This window comes from Uloborus diversus, chromosome 2 (assembly GCF_026930045.1).
Source record: "Uloborus diversus isolate 005 chromosome 2, Udiv.v.3.1, whole genome shotgun sequence".
Taxonomy (NCBI): Eukaryota; Metazoa; Arthropoda; class Arachnida; order Araneae; family Uloboridae; genus Uloborus; species Uloborus diversus.
Window position 1 is genome coordinate 26,739,988 of NC_072732.1, and position 23,267 is coordinate 26,763,254.

General features: G+C 32.2%; 1 protein-coding gene across 1 annotated transcript in view; it reads left to right on the forward strand.

The window, feature by feature from the left end:
- The first annotated feature begins 918 nt into the window (after positions 1 to 918).
- Positions 919 to 23,267, forward strand: part of LOC129216929 (scaffold attachment factor B2-like) — a 47,523-nt gene continuing 25,174 nt past the window's right edge. Inside the window, exons 1-7 of the mRNA XM_054851145.1 lie at positions 919 to 1,128; positions 4,506 to 4,599; positions 6,373 to 6,431; positions 7,937 to 7,958; positions 8,771 to 9,272; positions 13,181 to 13,212; positions 18,992 to 19,096. Coding sequence (XP_054707120.1) covers positions 994 to 1,128; positions 4,506 to 4,599; positions 6,373 to 6,431; positions 7,937 to 7,958; positions 8,771 to 9,272; positions 13,181 to 13,212; positions 18,992 to 19,096 — 949 coding nt within the window. The 5' untranslated portion in view covers positions 919 to 993. The remainder of the gene's footprint in view (positions 1,129 to 4,505; positions 4,600 to 6,372; positions 6,432 to 7,936; positions 7,959 to 8,770; positions 9,273 to 13,180; positions 13,213 to 18,991; positions 19,097 to 23,267) is intronic.

Below are 23,267 nucleotides of genomic sequence, written 5' to 3' on the forward strand. Positions count from 1 at the left end.
AATATGCGACGCCCAATAGTCGGCGCCCAATTTTCGGCGCCCAATCTTCCCATTTCGATTTCGACAATACGACCATCTTTTTGAACTAGTAATTTCAACGAGTTGTGTAATGTTGATCCTCCAACCAATCGTGCAGCTACACCTGTTAAAGCACATACTTTGACTACCGGCTTGGAGTAACATCGGTTAACTTGATTTTGCAGTAGATTGAAAAGAAATGTTTTTCCAGTGCCAGCTTGGCCAGTGATCAAAAGTCTTTCTCGGTGTTGGTTGCCGCCCAATTGATCTTGAATAATTATTGTAATGTACTTGAATATGTCTTTTTTGACGCAAGTTCATAAATCATGATGGAACCTTGTATTGTCATCTGAGACGAGTGTTTTTAAAACAAATTAGCACCCTAGGACCAAGGTTGGCAAGGTTTTGGACACACTATGGCAAAAATCACGGTAAAAACCCTGGTTTTTACCGTCCTGTCCAAAATTGTCCGAAAGTGTCCAAAACTATATTTTTTGAGGAATTGTATTTTGTGAGAAAAAAATCAAAAACAGAATAAAATGCATCAAAGTAACGGCACTATCTATGCAAAAGGAAGCAAAAGAGTTCCTGGAAATTTCCCGAACCCTCCTCTAGACCCGTCATCTAGCGCCTTCAAAGTTGGTCTAATAAAATACGTTTTTAGGATTTTATAAATTCCTAAAAATTTCTGGGAAAGAATTCCCAGACCCCCTCTTCCCCACCCAGAGATAATCTAAAATTTATTTCATAAATGATTTAAATTAAGGAAAGTCTCAAAAAAAAAAAAAAAAAAAACCACCTGTAACATTATTGTTTTCCTCCGTGACTTCTGAAAACTGCTGACACTTTATCATTGGCGATGTAAAAATTTAGCATTGCCCCTGTGGCAATAGTTTGTTTCACTGTTCGCATTTGTTGCCGTGATTTGCGTTTGCGCCATATTTGCGGCAAAAGTCATTGTTTCTATCAATAATTATGGCTGATACAGAGCAGAATCCGTCTAAAAAGAAAATAAGTGAATTGCGTGTAATAGATCTTAGAACGGAGCTAGAAAAGCGAGGACTTGATAAAACTGGTGTGAAAACCGCTCTTGTCGAAAGGCTATCTAAGGTAGGGTTAAAAGTATTTTAAAGCGCCATTTGCTTGTTTATTTTTTGCTTTGAAGAAAGAAAAATAATAGGCGTAATTAGCCGAGTATATTTGACAATTGGATAAAATATACGATGAAGCAATTTCGTTTTTCATTTTGCTTGGAACCTTGGATTGAGTAAATGATATGACTACAGTGAGATAGTAATTTTTATGACATAACAACCACCTACCCATTAGTATTTTATGTAACGGTGTGTGTGATATGAGTTTTAAAACAAATTTTAAACTCGGGAGACTTGACTTAATATTTTTTTCTCCCATTTTTTTTGTAGTACAGTTGGAACAAAATAAAAATATTTGTAAATAGTGTGCTATTAATTTTGCGATGATTACGGCTATAAATAAAAGCCGAAGTATTCCCATCTTAAATACTCTGAAAGTCTAACGGTATAAATATTTATTTATTTAAGAAATTTTAAGTATTTGAGTAGCTGTTTTTTTTTCATGAGTGTTACTTTATTTTCTAAATAAAGGATAAAGTTCACAATAAAAACATATTAAATTAAACATTAAGTAATTTCATTGCAATTACCATGAATAATTAAAAAATTTCAATGATGAAACCAATTTTTATGGATTAAATTAAAAGTTTATCAATACAAATGTTGAATTTTAGCTACATAGTGGACTGGAACACTCTCTAAATGTGAACACCCCAATTTTCTGAAAACATTTTGATGATCCTGGGTTAGCTTGTATTCATTCATGCTATCTTCCTTTATAATGAACACCCCCATAATCTGAAAGAGAATAGTCTACTGTAGTAACATTCGAAATATTCTCATCAAGAAATTTATAGTCATCACAACCATACTTCAGCATTTTATTTATATCTTTTATTCTTGAATTGTGATTAAAATAAATGTGACAATCATTTAAAAAAAAAAACTTAAATGCTATTTTAAAAATAGCTAGTTTCTGTTGTGAGAATTCAAAGCTAGCGCGGTTTTGTTTGTTCGCACAGTGAGCATGGGCGGATTTATGGGGGGGGGGCGAGGGGGGTCAATGCCCCCCCCAGTCTTGGGAGAACTTTATAAATGGTAACAACACACCTTCAAAAATGTGAAAAGAAAAAAAAATCATGATTTTTTTTCTTTTTTTGAAAAATTCAGCTGTGAAAATGAAGAGAATAGCGACTTTCCTTTTCTGATGGGGGGGGGGGGGGGTGGGCACCGTACACTGTATTACGAAGAGTAAAGCTGTCACTGGGTTGTTGAAATGTGTTGAAAACGACTACTTTGAATTGAAAACCATTAGAGCAAGTATATGAGTGAAAATATGAGTAATCAGCCTTTGTACTTAAAATAATCAACGACTGTTTCAACAAATTGGAAACTAAAACAAAGATTTAAAAAAAAAAAAAAAACTGGATTTACCTATAAACTTAACAAGCTATAGTTGAGGGCACCCGCTTTGTTGAAGGCCCCCAACTCCGGAAAATTGAATGATTTGTTCTTTAAAGAAAAGAAGAAAAGTACTTGAAAAAATAAATTCCATTTAAAATGCTTGAAAACCTTGAAAATTTGGAAAAGTGTGGATACAAACCATAAATTTATAACAAATGATGGGGGGGGGGGAGAAATGCCGAAATGTGTCAAGTTTAGCTCCTTGCCACATCCTCCGTCAAAAATATAAAAATCATGGTTCTCACGTTTCTGTAGCATATTACTTGAGATAAATTTTTGTGACTCACATGTTTCATATATTGCTGTTTATTTAATCCCGAATGCAGTAATTTTGGAAATTATTTTGTATTACTTTCGTTATCTTACTTCTTCTGCATATTGTTAATCTGTTCAGCCCAGAAGGGGAAAAAAACAATACCTCTATTTTTTTTTCATTTTTTGCACTACTTGTAATTGAAAATATAAAAGTTGTTGTAATGAAAAATCAATATTTTTTTTTCTTTTAAACTTAAAATGTTGTTGTTGTTCCTGATGACCATTGGAGCACCCAAGGTAATGAATAACAGAGGCGTTAATCCACTTTTGAGGCTAACATGAGCGGCTTCCGTTTGACTGAGCCCCATTTTAGGTGGAAGTCCGACTTTTGCTCAGACACATTTGTCAGATAGCACAATTCAGATTTATTACAATACAAGGAAATCAGAAGAACACCCAGGGCAATAGGGGGGAATCGAACCTGTGCCTCTCTGCATGCAAGCATTTGCTGAGCAATACCTCTTGGCCACCTTGGCCCCAAGCTTAAAATAGTTGTTTCTTACAAAGTTAGAACAATACTGTAAAACAGTACAATCAAGTACTAAATTTCAGAGACTGAAAAGGCCACTTTAAGTGCCTTAAATAATTTTAACTGTTCTCAAGTCCTTGAAGCGGATTAGATGAGTCTTTGAAATTCCTAAGCAAAGTGTGCTTCAACTTTATTTCTTATCAAGTGTATAAATTATGAACTGTCCAAATGGGCCTATTTTCTAAATCTATACAACATTTCTTTTAAAGTATTTTTTTACTATTTATTTAACTTATGTATAATGCATGGGGGAGGGGAGCTTTAAAAAACGGCCTTTTTTGCAGCCGATAGAGAAGTTGACTAGACTACTAAAGAGACCCAAACCCTGAAATAGCTTAGAGGCACGTTATGTCTAAATCCAGCCAGTTCTAATCAATACAACTGATAATGCTAATAAAAAAAAATAATAATGCTGCCCCCCCCCCCCCCCAGGAACTCAGTTCTAAATCCGCCTATGACAGTGAGGGTTCAGGTTAGCCAAAGTAGGATCTTAGACTTGTTTTTAAAAGGGAGATCAAATTGACAATATATTACATGAGACATTATGCTACTTTGAAAATATAATACTTCCTAATATAGTATAATCTCAAAATGTCTGAAATCTTTCGGGATGGAAAAAAATTCAATGTATAGGTTTTGAAAAAATTACACTACTAATTCTCACAATGGGGTCGTTTCCATCAGTCAAAAATACTAATTTTTGTCACTGAAATTGATAAAATGAGCAAATAAAAGAGCTAGGAAAATCTTTTACTTTCAAAACGTTTAATTTTTGATTTAGTTTTTTTAAATGTTTCATTTTTCAAACAAGGCGTTGTCTTTATGATGTCACAAGGGGATGTACTTTGGTGCTACTCCACAGCCGTGCTGAATGTTTCTACCGTGTTTCCAGGTTATGATAAATTAAGAAGTGAATTAAATATTGCTCTCTACGCTTGCTATCAACCACATTGTAGCCAGTACATGTACAGTTTTTACTCGGTCCAACTCGGACAGTCTTAGTCATTATTAAATTTTGTTATTTTACTAATTGGAGTGAGATTTTATTTTTAATAGCTATCTTATTTGTAATATAAATGTTTTAGGCTCTTCAAGATGAAGGAAAAGATCCCGAAGATTATTTGTTTGACATTGCCATGGAAAAGACCCCTGTAAAAGCTCCTATAAAACGTTCTAGCAGTAAGTATTTATTACTAATTCTTATCTATTGTTTTTTCATTTATAATTTGTTTTGAAATTAAAACTAGCCAGTGTAAAAAATAAAATGCTGATTCTTCTGTTCTGATTCAGTAAGTATGCAAATTGAAACCTCGGTGACCTGTGACTGGTAGTGGGAATTTCATGTAACAGTTTATGTCTAATTTTATAGCTTTTAGCATATGTTTCTGGTTTATCTCTCGTCTGGCAATTTCATGCACAATACAAATTACAAAGCCTATTATGCTACAGTAAAAAAGACACACGTATGTATTGAGATTCAAGAGTGGTCCATGGGACCAGTGAAGTTCTATTCCCATTTTCCCTCCAAAAAATAAATAAAATAAAATAATTTGAATTTTGACATCTTGAATTCAAATTATGTTTTTCACAATTACGAGTGTGTATGTAGCGTGTGTGTTTGTGTGTGTGTGGGGGGGGGGGTATGTGTGTTTGTGTTAGGGGGCATGTGTATGTGTGTGTAGGCATGTGTGTTTGTGTCTGTGTGCTGGCATAAGTGTGTGGGTAGTTGTATGTATGAATGTGTGTGTGTGTAGGGGGGATATGTGTATGTGTGTGTAGGCATATGTGTTTGTGTCTGTGTGCAGGCATGAATGTGTGGGTAGTTGTGTTTATGTGTGTGTGTGTGTGTATGTTTTGGTGTGTGTAGGTGTCTATGTGTGTGTAGGTGTCTGTGTGTGTGTAGTTGTGTATGTATGCACGTGTGTGTAGGACATGGATGATTTAAAATTGCTAAGAGCAATTTGCACCTTTATTATGTTTAGGTTTTCTTGGGAGGAAGAGATCAATATAGAAGTTTTTATACTACATTATAACATATCATACTATTGCCTTTCTCCTAAAGCAATTACACAGATGGAGATTTTGTTGGCATAATTTCTTAACCTGTAGTGGAAAGCAGATTGTTTTTTTTTTGCTTCCTTAGTCATTCAGACAAGTCTATAAGAAACTGCAAATCAATCCAATTGGTCATGCTAATTTTGTTTAAGGTATTTTTGCCTTTTTTCTTTAATTTTTCATAATTTAAAACCAGGATGCTAAACCAAACCACTAAAATCTCATTGGGGCCAGTAAAATTTTGCAGTTTGTGGTCCATTGGACCAGTAATTTACTTTTCTAACTTTCTACTTCTGGCAAGGATATTTTTATTGCCCTTGCTTCTTAGCATCCCCATACCTTCTTGGGGGGAAAAAAAAAAGTTTAAAATTAATGTAACTTTATACTTGAAATAGACAGCTGTAGGCACAGTAATTTTTGCAATATTATGTGGAAATCAAAAGTGTTCCTAAGCCATAATAAAGCCTTATTTTACGGATTTTCTGTTCTTTATCTATGTCCAGAAAATTTTGAACTGTGTTCCATACACAAAATTGTCACTCATGGAAGGACACTAAATATTCCTGCAAACTTTCTAGTGCTTATTAAAAATAATGTAAATTTTTCCCAGATTAAAACGAGGAATCTCCTCCCCCCCCACACCAGTCTTTAAATAACGTAATAAACTTGAGTGTTTTAATCCTGTTTACATTATATTATACCAATTTTCAATGAATTGTGAACCTTTTATAAATTAATTATGCAAATGTTCAACCTACCAGGTTGGTAGCTCTGGTGTAGTCAATCGGTAAGAGTATGCAGTTAAGTTTATCATAGATGCTCTTTTTGAAAATATTTTTCCTCATGTAGCACTTTGCCATCTGTAAAAAATATGTTAATCTTGTAATATTTTTTCAGGAAAACTTAAAGAAACTGATAATGAGGAAGATGAGGAAGAAGAAGAAAAGCAGACAAAGGTAGGTTAATTTTGTTGCTCTCAAAAGTTCATTCTGTTTGAAAGTTGATTAAAGCAGCTCATTATTGTTAAAATTTAACAACTTTTCTCTCACTAACACAACCCAAGTTCAATATAATAAAATATCGGAACCTTTTTAATGAAACTCATCAGTGAGTCGGGTAAAATGCGTATGCAAATTGAAAAGAGTGAAAGCATGTTATTCATGAACGGGCAAAACAATTTTTTACAACTTCCCAATTATTATTTAACTACCTAAGGGTTAACACATTAAAAAAGTAGGTTAACTTTTTTACAGGGGTCAAAAATTTAGAATAATTAATTTATTTGTTAATTTGACAAGCAGTGAAAATATTTGCATGTTAACCGGTAAATTGCGATAAGTATTAAGGTGGAAAATGTTACGTTATTCTTTTGCTCAAAATGGGTTGTCACTGAAAAAAATGTTGTGTTTTGTGTTGTTGTTAAGATTAAGACAAAAAGAATTCATCTTGGTTAAAATGACTTTCTTACAATCTTAAAGGAGTATAAAAGAACTGGGCATTCAAAAAGTAACCGGAGTAAATGTGGTAGAAAGCTTTTATCAACTGCCATATTCTGGGTTCGAAAATATCACAACATTTTCGAAAATATCTGATATTTTGATATATATCCGATATTTTCAATCAGTGCAAACTATAGTCCTTAAATAGTAATTTGATGCATAGACTTAAAATTAATGTTTCTGGCTATTAGTTATTGACTATTATATGCTTTGTAAAACTTTTTACAGTTGAGTCTCAAAAATCTCTGAGGTAATTGGGGCTCATGCCACCTCGGATTATTAAAAACTCGGATAATCCGGAAAATTCTTCCGGATTAAAATTTTACTCTTTCAAATGACATAAGGAGGAGCACCTTTTACATCCTTGCATAAAGAAAAAGTATTCTCTTCAGGAAAGATTATCATTAAAATTTCAACATACACTTAGGGAGCGTTGTTGACAACAACCTCTCAATGTATTTCTCATTTTCTGTATGCAGTTAAGTTTAACAAAAGTAAAATTTTCAGATTCTAATCAAAGTCCTTCGTTTTGGAACTAAAAAATGTAACTGAACACATTAAGTAATCATCTCGAACTAAGCGGGACCTCGAACTTTCGAGACTGATATTCCAAATATTCGGTACTCCGCAAAATATGGTATTTGGTGAATCTGTAATTTAAAACTGCCTCCTCTCTCTTTTTTTCAGTATAACAACCGATTATTTAGCAACTAATGTATAGTATGGTAGAAAGGTATGGTATAAAGGCTTTTAATGCAATAAATGGCTCTGATTCTGGAATTCATTAAAAGCATGATAAAAACTTGATTTGGCTGAATTGCTAACCCAAAATACTGTTGTATATGCTGTATTGCTAATTAAATATTTCTAGATTCCATTTCTTATGATTGTTAGTTAATTTTAAAGTTTTAATTTCAACCTATCCCATCAATCTGAACATTTTATTTTTCGTTTTGTTTTAGGAGGAGGAAGAAGAGAAGAAAGGTATGAATAGATTAAAGTCTTCCACTTGCTTTGTTAATATTTATTTTTTAAATTTTTGAGCCATCCACAAACTATCATCTTTTCCATTTTGTGGTAAATTTGTGGTTAAAAAAAACTTAATTGCATGGCTAAGCATGAACTTTTTGGTTGATCTGATGCAGGTTTACTATCTATGTGGTGGATTTCTCTTTATATTAAAGGCTTTTTCCTAAGCATTTAAAAATTTAACTTATTGATAGAAAATTAAAGGGTGGTAAGAACATTACGAGTGTTGCTGATGGTAAAAGTGATGTTTTGATAAAAATGAATGAAACAAAATATTTGTTACAGTTCCTTTAGCAAATTTTTCTTTCCAAATCTCCAATATCTTGTTAGTGTTTATTTTTGAAACCAATTTATTTTATTTGATTCTGAATGCTGTTTTGGGTGTGATCACTTATTAGGTTTCATTATTGATTGCTAGAATGCAACATGTTAACTGACTTCTATAAGTAAATTTATTTCATTCCTGCAATACGTTCAAGCTTTTAGACAAAGTTTCTGAGAGAAAGTTAGGTGCAGTATTTCAGCAAGTTTTTGGGAGTGTTTTTTTTATATTTTGTTCTTAATCTTATCAGAACAATGGGATAATTTGTGGATGGTCTCTGTTGAATTGAAATCAGCATGTTTTATAGACGTATATAAATTGCGTAAAATTCCTAAGCTGTGGTTGAACTTCCAATTACGATGTACTATATTTCCATGGGATGTAGTTATTTACGGTAATTAATTTCACTCTATATAATAATCCTGCCATTGAATTTTAACACTAGAATTAAATGAAGACTCCAAAGATGTTGAAAAGGAAAACAAGAAAAAGGACAATGAAACTGAAATTCCACAAAATGTTCAATGCATTGGGAGTGACACAGAAGATGGTGCAAGTAAAGGATCAATGAATGTGACCCTTTCTCCACCTAAGCCAGAAACTTCACCTGTAATAGCTCCACTTACAGTAGAAGATGTAATAAAATTAGATGTTTCTTCTAAATTCAGAGCTACAGATAATGATTCATTAATTGTTCATCCCGACGAAACACAAAGTGACATTGATTCGTCAGTTATTGATGAGCCAATGCAAGAAATGACAGAAAATTCAGCGCCAACTGAAGTAGAAGATATGTCTGCAGAGGCCAAGGACTCTGAGAAAATGGACAGCAAAGATTCCTCTGAAGAGGTGGTTAAAAGTGATGATGCTAATGCAATAAATAATTCATCAGAGAATGCAGAAAATGCTGCAACAGAAGCATCATCTGAGGTCACCAAGTCCAAGAGGTTCGTCTTTTCTTTTTCATTCAGAGTAATATATTCTTTCGAGCTTCAAAGTTATTTTAATTTTAATCCTTTCAGATTATTAATAGTGTTAAAAATTTTTGGGCCTGGTGTTATTGTGACAATAAACTTAAAAAAAAATTGGGGAGTTGAGTAATGTGTCAGCTGTTGGAAGAAGATATTGAAATATTTCCTTGTGTAATTAAAATTAAACTATGCATTCAAATAAGTATAAAAAATTGGGATAATAATGGATTGGGGCGACATGCAGTTTACTATTCGGGGATGGTGCAAGTAGGGTAGAAGCTGGCAAACAGAATGTCACCCTTTAAAGAAAGTCTGTCAAGCTGAGGGAGGTAAATAGACTTGTACATCAAACTTCAGCAGTTTGTAAAAACTCTGAGCAGATTAAACTAAAGATAATGAATTTTCCGAAGAGATTTTGCTGTCCTGTTTGTAATATGGTTTTAGGAAGAGTGGAACCTGTGCAATAGCTTTATTGCATTTCTGTGATAGTTGCCATGGCTTTAGATAAGAGTGGTGCGTAGTTTATATTGATATTCAAAAAGCTCTTTTTAACTTAGTACTGCTTATTGCTTTTGTAAGCTAATTCTGGCTTGTATGGGAATCCAAGAAAGCACTTTAATTTGGGTTTGAATTTGGCTGACTGGGAGGAAAGTTGTTATGGATAATCATTCAAAGTGGACTGATATTTTAAGTGGTCTTCTACAAGGTTCCATTTTAGGTTAATTATTAATGACTTAATTGTATCAGTGGAAGGCTTTCTGGGAAAGTGGGCTCGAATGTGGTGTATGTTATGCAACATTAGAAATTGACAAATATTTCATTCAAGTCATAGAGATAAAATGCAAGTTTTTAGAGGCATCCATCGCTAGCAAAGAAGAAACAGGTGTTGATCTTGGCCTATTAATTAATCAGGAGTTTAATTAAGTTTGATCACCAGTGTGGCCTAGCAAGTAACAAAGCCCACAGAATGCTCAGTTTTATTCACATGACTGTTTCACATAGTTTTGAGGAAGTTCTACCTATCTTCAAAAGTTTGGTATTACCTCATTGTTCAGTTTTAGCGATATTCTTAAGAAAGATATTAATTTGTTGGAAATGGTTCAGAGGAGTGCTATTAGGCAAGTAAACGAACTTCTAGGTTTAGATTGATTCCGCGCTTTAAAAGCTTAATGTATATTGTTTTGAGCAAAAGAGTCGGAGAGGATTTGAGCCAGTTATTTTATTAAAAAAGCAAAGTGTTGTGTGGCTACTTTTTTGCCCGTATAGCAAAAACCAGAGATCATTGTTTTGAAGGCATTATTACTACCAAGCTTTCGGAAAAATTACCGTTTTATAAGGGTTTTAATCATTTTGAAGTAGTGTTTCTGAAAGTAGCTGTTATTTCCAATACGCTGAATATTTTAAGAGTTTATGATCTTCATTGGGGATTGAGAAAGTTGGCTTAAACCAGCCTAGCTGGGCCTAGGGCCTGTTGACTCATCAGATTTTTTTTTGATATTATTAATTATGATTATTAATAATAATTTTAATATTTATAATTTAAAAAAACTCTTAACTTTTGAAAGAGTTTTTAAATTCTGATTGAATGTTGGGAAGGTATTTCTTTAATATTTTTTTACTAAACAATTTGGGAACAAATCAAATTTAAACTAAATGTACCACACTGTAATTCTGAGTATGGAAATTATTTTCCTTCTGCAATAAAAATTGTTAAAATTATATTTAGAAAAAACTATCTTGCTAAGTTTATAGGTTTTCTGTTATTTTAAGAGCCTGAAAATGATTCTCTTTAATGGGAGTGGACAGATAATAACCATGTCATATGAAGTTTTACGGAAATGTGGAGATTTTATTGGTGATTTTAGTTTTGCATGGGCTAGTATAAAGATTTGTTTTGCTAAAAATTGTTTTTTCATTACATTATTCTGATAAATCATACATGAGTCAGGTTTTCTGTAAGTAACTAGTGTTACTATAGCATGGTTTTGAGTCCGAACTGTTCATCGCCTGTGAATAATCTCAAGTTTTGTACCACTATTTATAAATTTAAAAACGGTGTGACATCATGAATGAGTGGAAAAGTTGGCAACGTTTCAATAATGGATGTTATCTAATGCATTTCTCTATTTTTCTGTTTAAAAAAATGTTGGGATTCAGTTTAAAGGTATGCCTATCTTTGTTATTTTGTTTGGGAAGTCAGCAAAACTTAAAGTTACTTGAAGTTGTTCAGAAAAGTTTAAAACTTCATATTGAACGGCGAATCTTCAAAATAATCCATCCAAGACGACTTTTGAAAGATCAATTCAAAGTTTTCATCTCTTGGAATTTTCAATTATAGTAAAAATTCTCATTCAAGCAAATTTCTATCATAAATGATGGAAAATACTTAAGAATATTTTTCAAATTTGAGATGGTGCTTTTGTTCTGTAAGTTCAAAAATATTTGTTTTTTTTTTTTAAATTTACTTAAACCTGTTTGAGTCTTAATAATTCTTATATTTTGTGTACATGTTTCAGATTTTTTAAAATAATTTCTTTTTCTCTTATTTTCAGAGTTGAGTTTTGGACTGTTTAAAACTGTCTTAAACTGTTCAAAACTATGCTGAAGCTATAGGGTTGTAATCTAATCAATTTACAATTGCAATATTTGTAATGCATAAGTATAGATATTGATGAGGTTTAATTAATGAGTATTTGATAATATTTTTCTCATTCATTTAAAAAACATTTTGCTTAAAAAACTATTACATCAAAACTTCCTTAGGTAACAATTAGTAGAGTTATGAAAGGAAATTCTACTACCAAGTCAACTAATTTCAGTTCCATTAGTAACTCAAAGTATGTTATGAAATGTGCAATATTTAGGTGCAAAAAAAAAATGATTTTTGCAAATAGGTTTTGAACTATGTTTTAAAGAAAATTATTTTTCAAATCATAGATTAAAAAACAAAAAATTGATTAAACACTGATATTACAAAACTTGGGCTTTCTTTTAGTTCATATTTTTAATATAATACATTCTGTAACTAAAAAAAAAGTAATTTATTGCAGTTAAGTTGATTTTTGCTGTGTGTTTTGAACACTTTCTTTTGCACACATGCATAAATGTTGAAAAATTAGGTTAGTAAAAAAAAAAATTAATTAAAAAAATAAATAAATAAATCTTGCAATGCATACAAACTGAATTTTTTTATGAAGGATTTAATTTCCATGTAACTAAAACTAATTAAATTCAGCTGCATGAATAAATTATATATATATTTATACTTGAATGTTCACATTGAGAAAGTATATTTTATATAGTAAAATTTTTTTTATTTTTTGGCATTTTTGTTCTGTTTTTGATATTTTCTCAGAAAATAGTCTTGGACACTTTCGTACATCAGAGTTTTGAACGGGATGGTAAAAACCTTGCCAACCCTGCTTTCATTTGCACACATGCATAAACATAGGGACATTTGATTACTATTATCAAAAAATAAACTTATACAAGTTGAAATTTTATTCAAGAACTTAACTTCTATTAACTAAATTAAAATCAGCTGCATAAATAAGTGAATGTTCTCATTGAATAATTGTGCAATATAAAGCATTACTTAGATGCATTTTATTCTGTTTTTAATGTTTACTCACAAAATACAATTTTTTCAAAATTATAATTTTGGACACTTTCGGACAGTTTTGGACAGGACAGTAAAAACGTGATTTTTACCGTAGTGTCCAAAACCTTATCAACCCTGCTTATTTTATATATTTTTTAAATAATTGATTAAAAATAATTTGATTATTGTTTCAAATTTTAAAAATATTTCTTTAAAAATTAAAAAAAAAAAAATAGTGCTGTTTTAATTCTTGTCTGATAATATTTTTTTCTTCTAATAATAGTGATAATTCCAATGAAACAAGTGAATCTAAAAGTAAGTAATTGTTTGTTTTTAATTGATCTTAAGTGAAAGTTACATAGTTTGTACAGACATGAGAAATTAAGTTTCTTCCTTTTATAATAGGATTGTAATCATAAAAATTTATGAAGATCCTAATTTTTCCAGATTTTTAAATGTAGCAGTAATCTATATGTTCATTGTCATTACATATCTCTTAAAATCCATGCTAGAAACCAAGAGTAATGGAACTGAAATTAAAAATGCCTGAAATAAGTGAATTGCACTTATCAAAATTTTTTGAAAACGAGGATTCAATTAAATGCACTTTGGGCAAACGTCATGCAAGATTGTTTACCTTTAAGAGCAAAACAATAGAGTTGAGAAATGAAGTAGATTCTTTGTGGATACAAGTATATGTATACATTGTATTACAAATCAGATCAGACATCAGATAGTTTTCACGTTGAAGGAAGAATTGAATGAGTGAAAAGTTGTGAGCATGTCATAAAACTACTCTTGGGTTAGAGGAAATCTCTTCTTTTTCATAAAATCTATTGTGATTCAATCCATTTGTATTTGGGCCATTATGGGAAATCCCACTCTTTGTTGCTGGGCCATTCCATCATCACATGCGGGACAATTTGACTCTAGAACGTACCTGCCAACCCTTCCGGATTTCCCGGAAGTTTTACAGATTTCGTGTCATTTTCAGGTTATAAGCGAAATCTTCTGGATTTTTCATGCTTTGTAGGAAAAAAATTGTATCTTACCAATTTTGGCCCTAACGATACTTTTGCGGAACGCGGCACCGTGTTTTAGACCAAGTAGCCAAGGAAAGGTTGCAGGGTTTAAGCTGGGTTCAAAAGTTCTTTAGCATAAAAGCTAAAATTGAGGGGAAAATGTTAGCAAAATGCTAAAATGTTACACATTCTCATATATTTATATATGCCTCAGTGTGTTTCATCTCCAGTTGAAAATAAAATTCATATTTCATCTGTGACATCTTTGAAAAAATAAGTACAACAGCTATTTTTTTAAAACATAAAATAAAAAAAGAAAACACGATTGGTGTTTAGAACGTTGCAGTCTCCTCTTCCTAATAAAGCAGTTATTGGGGGGACATTATGCTAGATAAGACTAATAGTTATTGAACTCAATTGTAGTTTAAACATCTTAGCTAAGATTTAAAAAAGATTAAGTTGATTATCGTCATACATGCTTCCTCTCTAGGATCATGGATTTCTTCTTTTTTTAAAAAAATTAATTTATTTTTTATTTGAGCAAAAAAGCGAAAATGCATTGCTTTATTTTCGCAAGTCAGATAGTGTTTTCGCATTATGCGAAAAATGCGACCGTAGCGGAAACCCTGAAAGGTTGCCATAGGAGAATCACACGAGAAGACGTGACCGTGAAGCAAGATTATAACATCACTTACTGATACAGCGCATGACTTCATCGGGTATCGAAGCAAGTGACGCGGCGGGCAACTAGGAACACTATTTCGGCGCCGTTTATCATCTTTTCGTTTGCTCAGTTCGTGCTGTTTTTTTTTAAAGACGAGTAAACGTTATTTCCAAACTTTTAAAGAAAGCAATAAAAGTAATTTTTATTAAAAGAAAGTAAGCTCAATTAATATGAAATTCATAACTAATTTCATATTGTCAAATATAAAGAGTGTAGGCGTCCTGTTTGATTTTTTTTTTTTGAGTTAAAATCTTCTTTATAAAAAATATAAGAAATCTTCCGTTTTTTTTTTTTTCTCGGATTAGCAGGTATGCTATAATAATTTCACCAACATTTTGTTATAGATCTTTTTAACTAAACAGGAGTTAGTGCATTTTTTAATCTTTACATTTGATACAAAGATACATCTAACACAGTATTATTTTTATTAAACTACTTTGTTATTTCAAATTTAATTTATTTGCATGCGTCATGTGTGAGACATCCAAAGTCAACCTCTTGTGGTTTGCTGTATACATTACTTAAATTTTTTTTTTCTATTAATATAGCAATGGCGAAACAAATTGTAGGTTTTGAAAGCTAAGGTTCCAACGCAAAGGAAACATATCTCATTTGTTGAGAAATAATAATTTAAATTGTTTAAAAATATTATGTACAAAGGCTGTTTGCAAATTTTTTAGACTAATTTGATTAGCGCCCCCCTCCAATTTAGGATCCAAATTATTATTTATTATTTATTAGATATAATAAAAAAAGCAGAAATGTCAAAATTTTCAGATCATAATTATTTGTTTTACTTTGTATATCTGGTTATGAAACAATATTTAGCACAAGTAGTACCTTTTTGTTTATGTATTCATTGTTTAGATATTAGTTAATCAATTGTTTTACTTTTAACAACCCTTGTTCAATGAAATTATTACCAAGTGTTTGGATACCTCCAAATACAGGGTGTTTCAAAATGAATAGCGAGGTTTTAACATGTTATAATATTTATTACACCAAACTTACAGCCACAAGTGATATATCAAATGAAAGAGAAACTCAAACAGTTTTACATAATAGCCTACAAGTGTTCAATGTGAGCACCACTCGGCACACGTCAAGATGATATGCTAGTTCTTCCCAAACTTTGAGGAGTGTCTCATTGGTAATTGCTGCAACAGCTGTTTCAATCCTGTTCCTTAATTCGGGAAGGTCGGCTGGCATTGGAGGTACATACACACGGTCCTTAATAAACCCCCAAAGATAGAAATCACACGGCGTTAGGTCGGGTGACCGTGGAGGCCATGGGAAACAAGCCGTGTCATTAGACCCCTTACGGCCAATCCAGCGGCCGGGTACAGTTAGGTTAAGCCAATCGCGTACCTCATTATGCCAGTGAGTCGGCGCACCATCTTGCTGAAAGATGGAGTTTTCTGTAAAACACAAAACGCTTTCTGTTCTTTAGTCGCCATCTTTGCTACAAGCACTTTCTAGCGGATTGCAGCAGAAACATTCCACGCTCATTTTGGGCGGCACTGATACCAACAAACAAAACTGTTTGAGTTTCTCTTTCATTTGATATATCACTTGTGGCTGTAAGTTCGGTGTAATAAATATTATAACATGTTAAAACCCCTCTATTCATTTTGAAACACCCTGTACTTAGGGGTAAATAATGCAAATCTAATTCATGTCTAAGCGTATCCTCGCTGAAAGTTGTGTACCAAATTCATCAAAGTTTTAATAAATACGTGAGTTAAATTGTTAGATTTACATTAGAGACGTACCGAGTAGCACTTTGGCCGAGTACCGAGTACTCGGCCTTTCACTACTCGGCCGAGTACCGAGTTACCGAGTACTCGGCCAAGTTACCAAGTACCAATTATGTTTTAAGAAGAACCACCGACACACATGTGATGAATTTTGTGATGAATTTTGAACTTATTGTAATAGTAGTACTCCTTGTCCATGTAATATTTTTTAAAACTAAATTCCTGCTGAAATTTAATTATGCATTATATAAACAATTTTGTTTGTGTCAAAAATTTTACAAAAAAATTATTTTTAAAATTAAAAATAAATAAATAAAAGGTATGATTAATCAAGTTGGAATTGAAGCAATATACCAATCAATTACCTATAGTTCTAGTCCGCCAAACATAAATAATTTTTAAAAGCCGATAAAACAAATGTGCAGGAACACTGCAGACACGTGTTTCTGCCCCCCCCCCCCCCCCCTTACAAAGATCGTCTTTTTCAGTGCATAACATGTGAGCTAAAGAATGTAAAGACATTTGACAAAAAAATCCGACTTTTGTCAGATGCCTTTAAATTTACGGGCTCCCATTTTGTGCATTGAAAAAGGAATTCCTTATAACGCCAAAACACGTCTGTTCTTTGTAGCAAAAATCCATTTTTAATGTTAATATTTCATATTTTCTATACTTACCTTTTTTGCATAATTTTTAAAAAATAAGTTTTATTAACTTTGGGGACATTAAAATCAAGATTTATTCCATTGAAGCATTACAAACTTCATTATTCTTAAAATTTAAATTTGACTTCTAAATTTTAATTGTAAATCATTGCAGAATATAATGCTTGCTCTTTTTTTTTTATGAATTTTAGTATCTGTCTTGGACAATATTCAATTTTTTGCAACTACTCGGTATTGGCCGAGTACCTGATCAGAATTTAGCCGAGTACCGAGTACTCGGTACGTCTCTAATTTACATTAATTACCACTCATCTGCTCTCAAAACCAGCCATAGCAAAATTTTGTTTTTTTTTTTTCCTTTTTTTTTTTTTTTTGCTGCCTCTAAAAGTCCTAAGGCTTTTAGTTGCCATTTTTTTGCCCCCCTTTTCAGTCCCAATCACCACCTCTGTCTGGAGGAAAAAATAGTAATCTTTAATCTATTTTTGCATTGTGTATTCTCATTCAAGGTACGTGTCATCATCGAAGTGGACATTTTACTTAGGTTTTGAATACTACCTGATGCCATGGTTTTATTCCTGAATTATAGTTCAGTGGTAGAAAATCTGGCCCATATTGCTTAGTTGAATGACTTTATGTGATGCAGTAATATCCAGGAAATTCTTTCTTCTTCCTCTCTCCATCTTCCTCTTAATGCTCTTCAATCATTGTGATAAAACTGAATGTATTTCAGGCTTTCCAATTTGATTCATAGGAATTCCCAAGTTCCGATTGTGAACATGTTCTGTATATGGAGGTAATTTTTGAAGGGGGTTAAAAATAGCGTTCATAATACTGGGGTGTTTATATTATAGGGTGTTCAGAGTACAGAGAGGTCAACTTATGTTAAGTCTATGGAGCATTGCCGGGGCCATCGAAATATAGGGGTGTTTATATTAAAATCTGCATTATCCGAACGTCGTCTCACAACCCTTACATTTCTCTGGAAAGTTATTCAGAAAGACTGGGATAGAATCTCTTCTGACACTTCAAAAAGCATTATCCTGGAAATTATGGTGTCGAAAGATCAATCAGAATAAGGGCTATCAAACGGAACCTTTAAAAAACAAGAATGTTAAGTAATTTAGTTTTGTAAATACAATATAGATCATCTAAAAAAATGTGTGAACAGCTTCTGTATATGGCCATTCCTCTGAAAACGGCCATTTTGTTCAATTTGGGACAGCTCCTGTATTTCATAAAAAAGAAATTTTCAAAGGTAATGATAAAATTTTATGTTGCATATTTTATATTGTTATAGATCTTAATATTTCAACTAAACAGGAGTAAGCACAATTTTCTTTACGTTTAAAACAAAGATGCTCCTGACACAGTATTATTTTTATTAAATAACTTTGTTGCTAAAAATTTAATTTATTTGCATCTACAATCAACCACAACATTTTATCTAAAACAACTAAAATATAGAATAGCCAAGGATCAAAAATCACGCTTTTTAGAACTTCGGTTTTGAAACATTACCGGAGGAAAGTCACTGAACTTATTTTTCCCCCTAACACTACCTGAGATATCTAAAATCATGTCTTCAAGACTTGAGTTTTGCTAAATGCCCAGAGAAAAGCCTCTTGACTCCTCCTAACATCACCAAAGTTTGTCTGAAATTGCCTTTTTTTAACTTATGTTTTTGGGAGGGAGATTAGAACCTCATCAGTTTCCTTAATGTTATCAAAGATGGCCTACACTTGCGTTTCAGGATTTCAATTTGGAAAAATTGCCAGTGCTCAAGAGTGCTCTTATGTATCCCTTGCCTTCACATAATAAAAATTTTTTATGATCAAAGATAAATGGCATCATTGAAATAACTTTACAAACTTGTAGTTAGATTTATTGAGACAAATAAGAAGTAAACGGAAACTTTTTTTTTTTCAGACTTTGCAGACAGTAACAGTTCAGAAACAGTGGGGCAGAAAGTAGGAAGCGTGAACAACTCTTTTTTCCGCCTTACAAAAGCTTTTAATAGAAACAGAAAAGCAGGTAATGTAAAATAAAAAACAATTCTCAATTAAGCTGTAATTCAGTTAATGAGATCTAGACAACTAAGGTTCTATTGTACTATTGAATAACAAACACAAATAAAGTTTGATGGGGAAAAAAATTACAATTATAATTTAAAAAGATCGATAAATTTTGATACTTTAAAAGGAAGCTGGTTTAAAGTATTGGTTGCCATAAAAGAAATTGCAAAATCTGATCCACTACCATTCATTCTTGAGTTTCAGTACCTTCCATATTTTCTTGTATAAATGCTGAATTTTTACTAATTTAGCAGATTTTTTTCTTGAACTCTCATTTAAAAAAAAAAAAAGCAATATATTGCGGTGTTTGCCCTCAACTATCCATAACCTGGGTTCCAGGGACCTAACAAGGAAAAAAATATAGGTTCTGTTGGTAGAAAAAAATGAGTCCCTCAAATTTATGGCAGAAAATCTTGTGTAATTTAAATAAGTATAATAAATGGATGTAGTATTTGTATACCTGAAAAAATTCACCCAACACATAGTGATTAAAAAAAAAGTTATGAAATAAACTAAATCAGTTATTTTCCCCCATTGTTTTCTGTGATAATCAATGAAAAATTAAGTCAGTTACAGTAAGGTTATAATACTTAAAAGTGACTTTTAAGTACAGTTCAACATGAAATAAATACCAAAGAAGTCCCTTTGATTTATTCAGCACTCCCTTTCCCTTTGTTTTCCTGGAATTCATTTTAGGTAAAAATACAGAACAGCCACTCTCTCCCTTCCCATGAATTAACATTGGCTTTTGCAGAGAAATAGAAGAGACTGCTAACACTGAAACAAACTCAACAAAAACATAATGGTCACAAGAACAATCCATTTTCTGCCATTTCCTCTTTTGTTCTTGCTCTGCTTTAACTCTTCAGTTTAAGCTGCCATTTTTTCCAAAATATACTATCATAGAAAATTCAAAATAAGTGTTAAAAATAGTTCATTCTTGTACAAATTACAAAATATTATTCTTTCCTGACAGGGAAAAAGATACCTATATGAAAACATTCATTTTGTTTATATATAAACAATTTTGAAAGAGACAGTGTTTGTTTCGAGCGGTTAATAAAAATTGAACATTTTAAATCCATTCCAAGTCACTCTTGAGAAGAGAATTAATCACAATTTTCCTTATATTGGTGCTGTAAAAAGTGTGGCAGGGAAAATATGAAGTTTTGTGACGAGCAAAACAGGCTGTTTAACACAGAATTCAAATTAGTCTCAAATAGAAAAAAAATAAAGATTTAATGAACAATATAAAGAAACTTAAGTTAAATGTAAGCAATAATTGTAAAAAAAAAATCATTTGCATCAAATGTATGCTTAAAATTTTGCAGGACATGTTTCTCAAGTGATTAAAAGGCAATATTTACATGTTTTTCTTGAGGTTCTTCAAGCTGTAATTTTCCTACGCCAGGCATTGGAAAGATTATTGCCACATTCGAATATTGAGAATGTTATCTTTAAAATGAGAAGTAACACATTAATATTAACAGGGTTTGAAATTGAAATTTTGACCTACAGGTTGACATTTTTGTGGAATGAACAATCGACTTTTTTTCATCTGAATATACTTTTTACTGAAAAATAAAATCTTTGACAAAATATTTTCTCAATTAAATTGTGATTCAATGTCTCTATAAAGTTTAGGTAGACATCATTGAAGAAACAAAATAAAATGCACTATTTTAATTTCTAAACTTAATTTCTCATTCAGAATAATACTGATTTTTGCTATACTATAACAAAGTAATATTTATTCAAAATGAGGTGGCGAACAACTCTGTAGTTGGAGCATTTTAGAAATAGACTTGTTAAGTTTTTGAACAAGTACGTGTATAAATGTTAATATCTTAGCACTTATACCTTGCTTTGTAATTCACTATTTTACTAAAAACTGGCGGTGCCCACAAGGCTTTGCCCATAGTAGAATATTAAAAGGTCATTTGGTTTACCTGTAATTTTAGTTAATATCTACTATGCGTTAAGGTTTTTCCCTAAAAGATCTCTTTCTATTTTTGACAGATTTGAAAACTTAGCATGAATCTTAACAAAAACCAGCAGAAGCTTTAGAAATATTTTAAAAGAGGAAGTTTCCCTTCCATGCTTAAAACGCAGAATAAGCCATTTTTCTAAAATTAAACACTATAGAAAGAATGTTGTGATAGCAATATTCCCATAATTTACTGAACATAATTCCATAAAAACTAAGAAATGGAAAGCATACAACTTATTTTTGACAGGTAAAAAATTTTAATTCTTTTTAATAAAAAAAAATTAGGATCGCAAAAAATGAAAATTACGTTTTAAAAGTGTTTAAAACAATTTTTTTAAAAAAGGTAAAAGACGTAACCATGGTAACATATAAAAGTTAATTTTTGTTTCGAAAATAATTTCCATTTCTTAAATTTTTTGATTTTATTCTCGAGCTTAATCATTTAAAATCATTTGGCTTACTAAGGTAAGGCTTGGATGTTGTTTTTATGTAAACGATTCCTACAGCTCTCCTAATGCTCGTAAAAACTTCAAAAAAACTTGATCTTAAACAGAAGACTCCAAACTTTCAACTGACCTAAAACTAAAATATTAATGAGACGTTTCTCCCCCATAGTATAAAATTTATGGGGAAAAGAGGTTTAAAATTGGAATAGAAAAAGAAAGGAATAAAATTTTCGAAAAGTCGTTTTGAGGTGCTCACACCCCTATTCTATAAACTAGTTTTGGGCCAAATTTCATGAAAATTGGCCGAACAGTCGAAGAGCTATGTGGGTCACAGACATCTAGACTTCCAGACGTTCAGCTTTCCCTTTTTTTGCATGCCTGCATGTAAACAGTGCCAGGACATCTTTTTAATGTTGTGAAACTGCCTCGCATCGCATGCTTACCTCAAATACCTTCATCCTAGATTACCCCAACAAAATTTGTACTTTATCTTTGTTGATTTCATTTGTTCTCTCAATATGTTCTAATGTTCGAAAGTAAGTTATGGATAGTAATATTGAGTTTTGTGTTAGAATTGTTTAATTTTCTATTGAATAACTTGCTTCAGCTATCATAACTAACTTCAGTTTCTAATTATACTACTTGACAACATATGGGGGGAGGGAGAAACTGACTGCGCATCAGTGTTCAAAAGGGGGGCGTAAAACCTGAATGATTGAGAACCGCTGCTGTAGACAATGTTTTATTAATGTAAGTGAAGTCTTAACCTTTGAGTGCTAACAATGTCTGCATATAATTAGTCTGTATTGTAACTATCAGCATCAAAGTCTGTTCTCGGGACAGCAGCTTGCAATTTCATTCTGTTTGCAAAAATTTTCTGCTGAGTCGGGAGTCGAAAGTTCCAAGAGTGAGAGTCTGTCATTTTCTTCAAAGTTCGTATGCCATTTGCTTGTGGAGTCGGAAGTCCAAGGTTCTAAAATTTTGGGAGTCAAAGCCGGAGTGGGTCATTTTCCCTCTGACTCCGTAGCCCTGGTTTATCTGAGCTGTTAAAGCTTGATTACACCTCCTCTCTTGCATTTTTCCTTGTTGCGAGGATCAGTGGCGTAGCGAGAAAAAGTCCTTGGGGGGGGGGGGGGGTAATTTTTCTGGAAGTTTAAAGTAAAGCTATGCCCTCGAGTTTACACACACACATATATATACATATATATATTACGTTTTATGAATTGAACAACAAAGGACATTATAAACAAATTTTTTTCTTAAAAAATACCTTGATCAATACTGCCGTCATAAGAAAAAAAGCCCACATCACACGAAATCTTCTCTTTTTCAGTGCTCCATCCATTGCAAAAAATGACGTTAACCATTTTTGTCTTTTTTACTGCTCATTACTATATTTATTACGAAAGCGAAACAACTCTAACTGCAGTCTTGCTACACTAATGGATAGAACTAGTGTTGTCAAGTTCTGCAGAAGTTTAGTTGAAGCGGAGTGATACATTCATTCAGAAAGCAAAAAAAAAAGCTCCGAAACAGCAGCATTGTCCTCAAGTCTGAGGGGCCAGTGGAAGAAAGGGAGAAATGCAAACCAGGAATAGGTTGCAAAGACCAGTCGTTCACACGCTTTTTCTCGGAAGAAACGCTAAGTGCATCGACTCGGAGAATTTTTTAGTGGGAGGGTGGAATTCACAGAT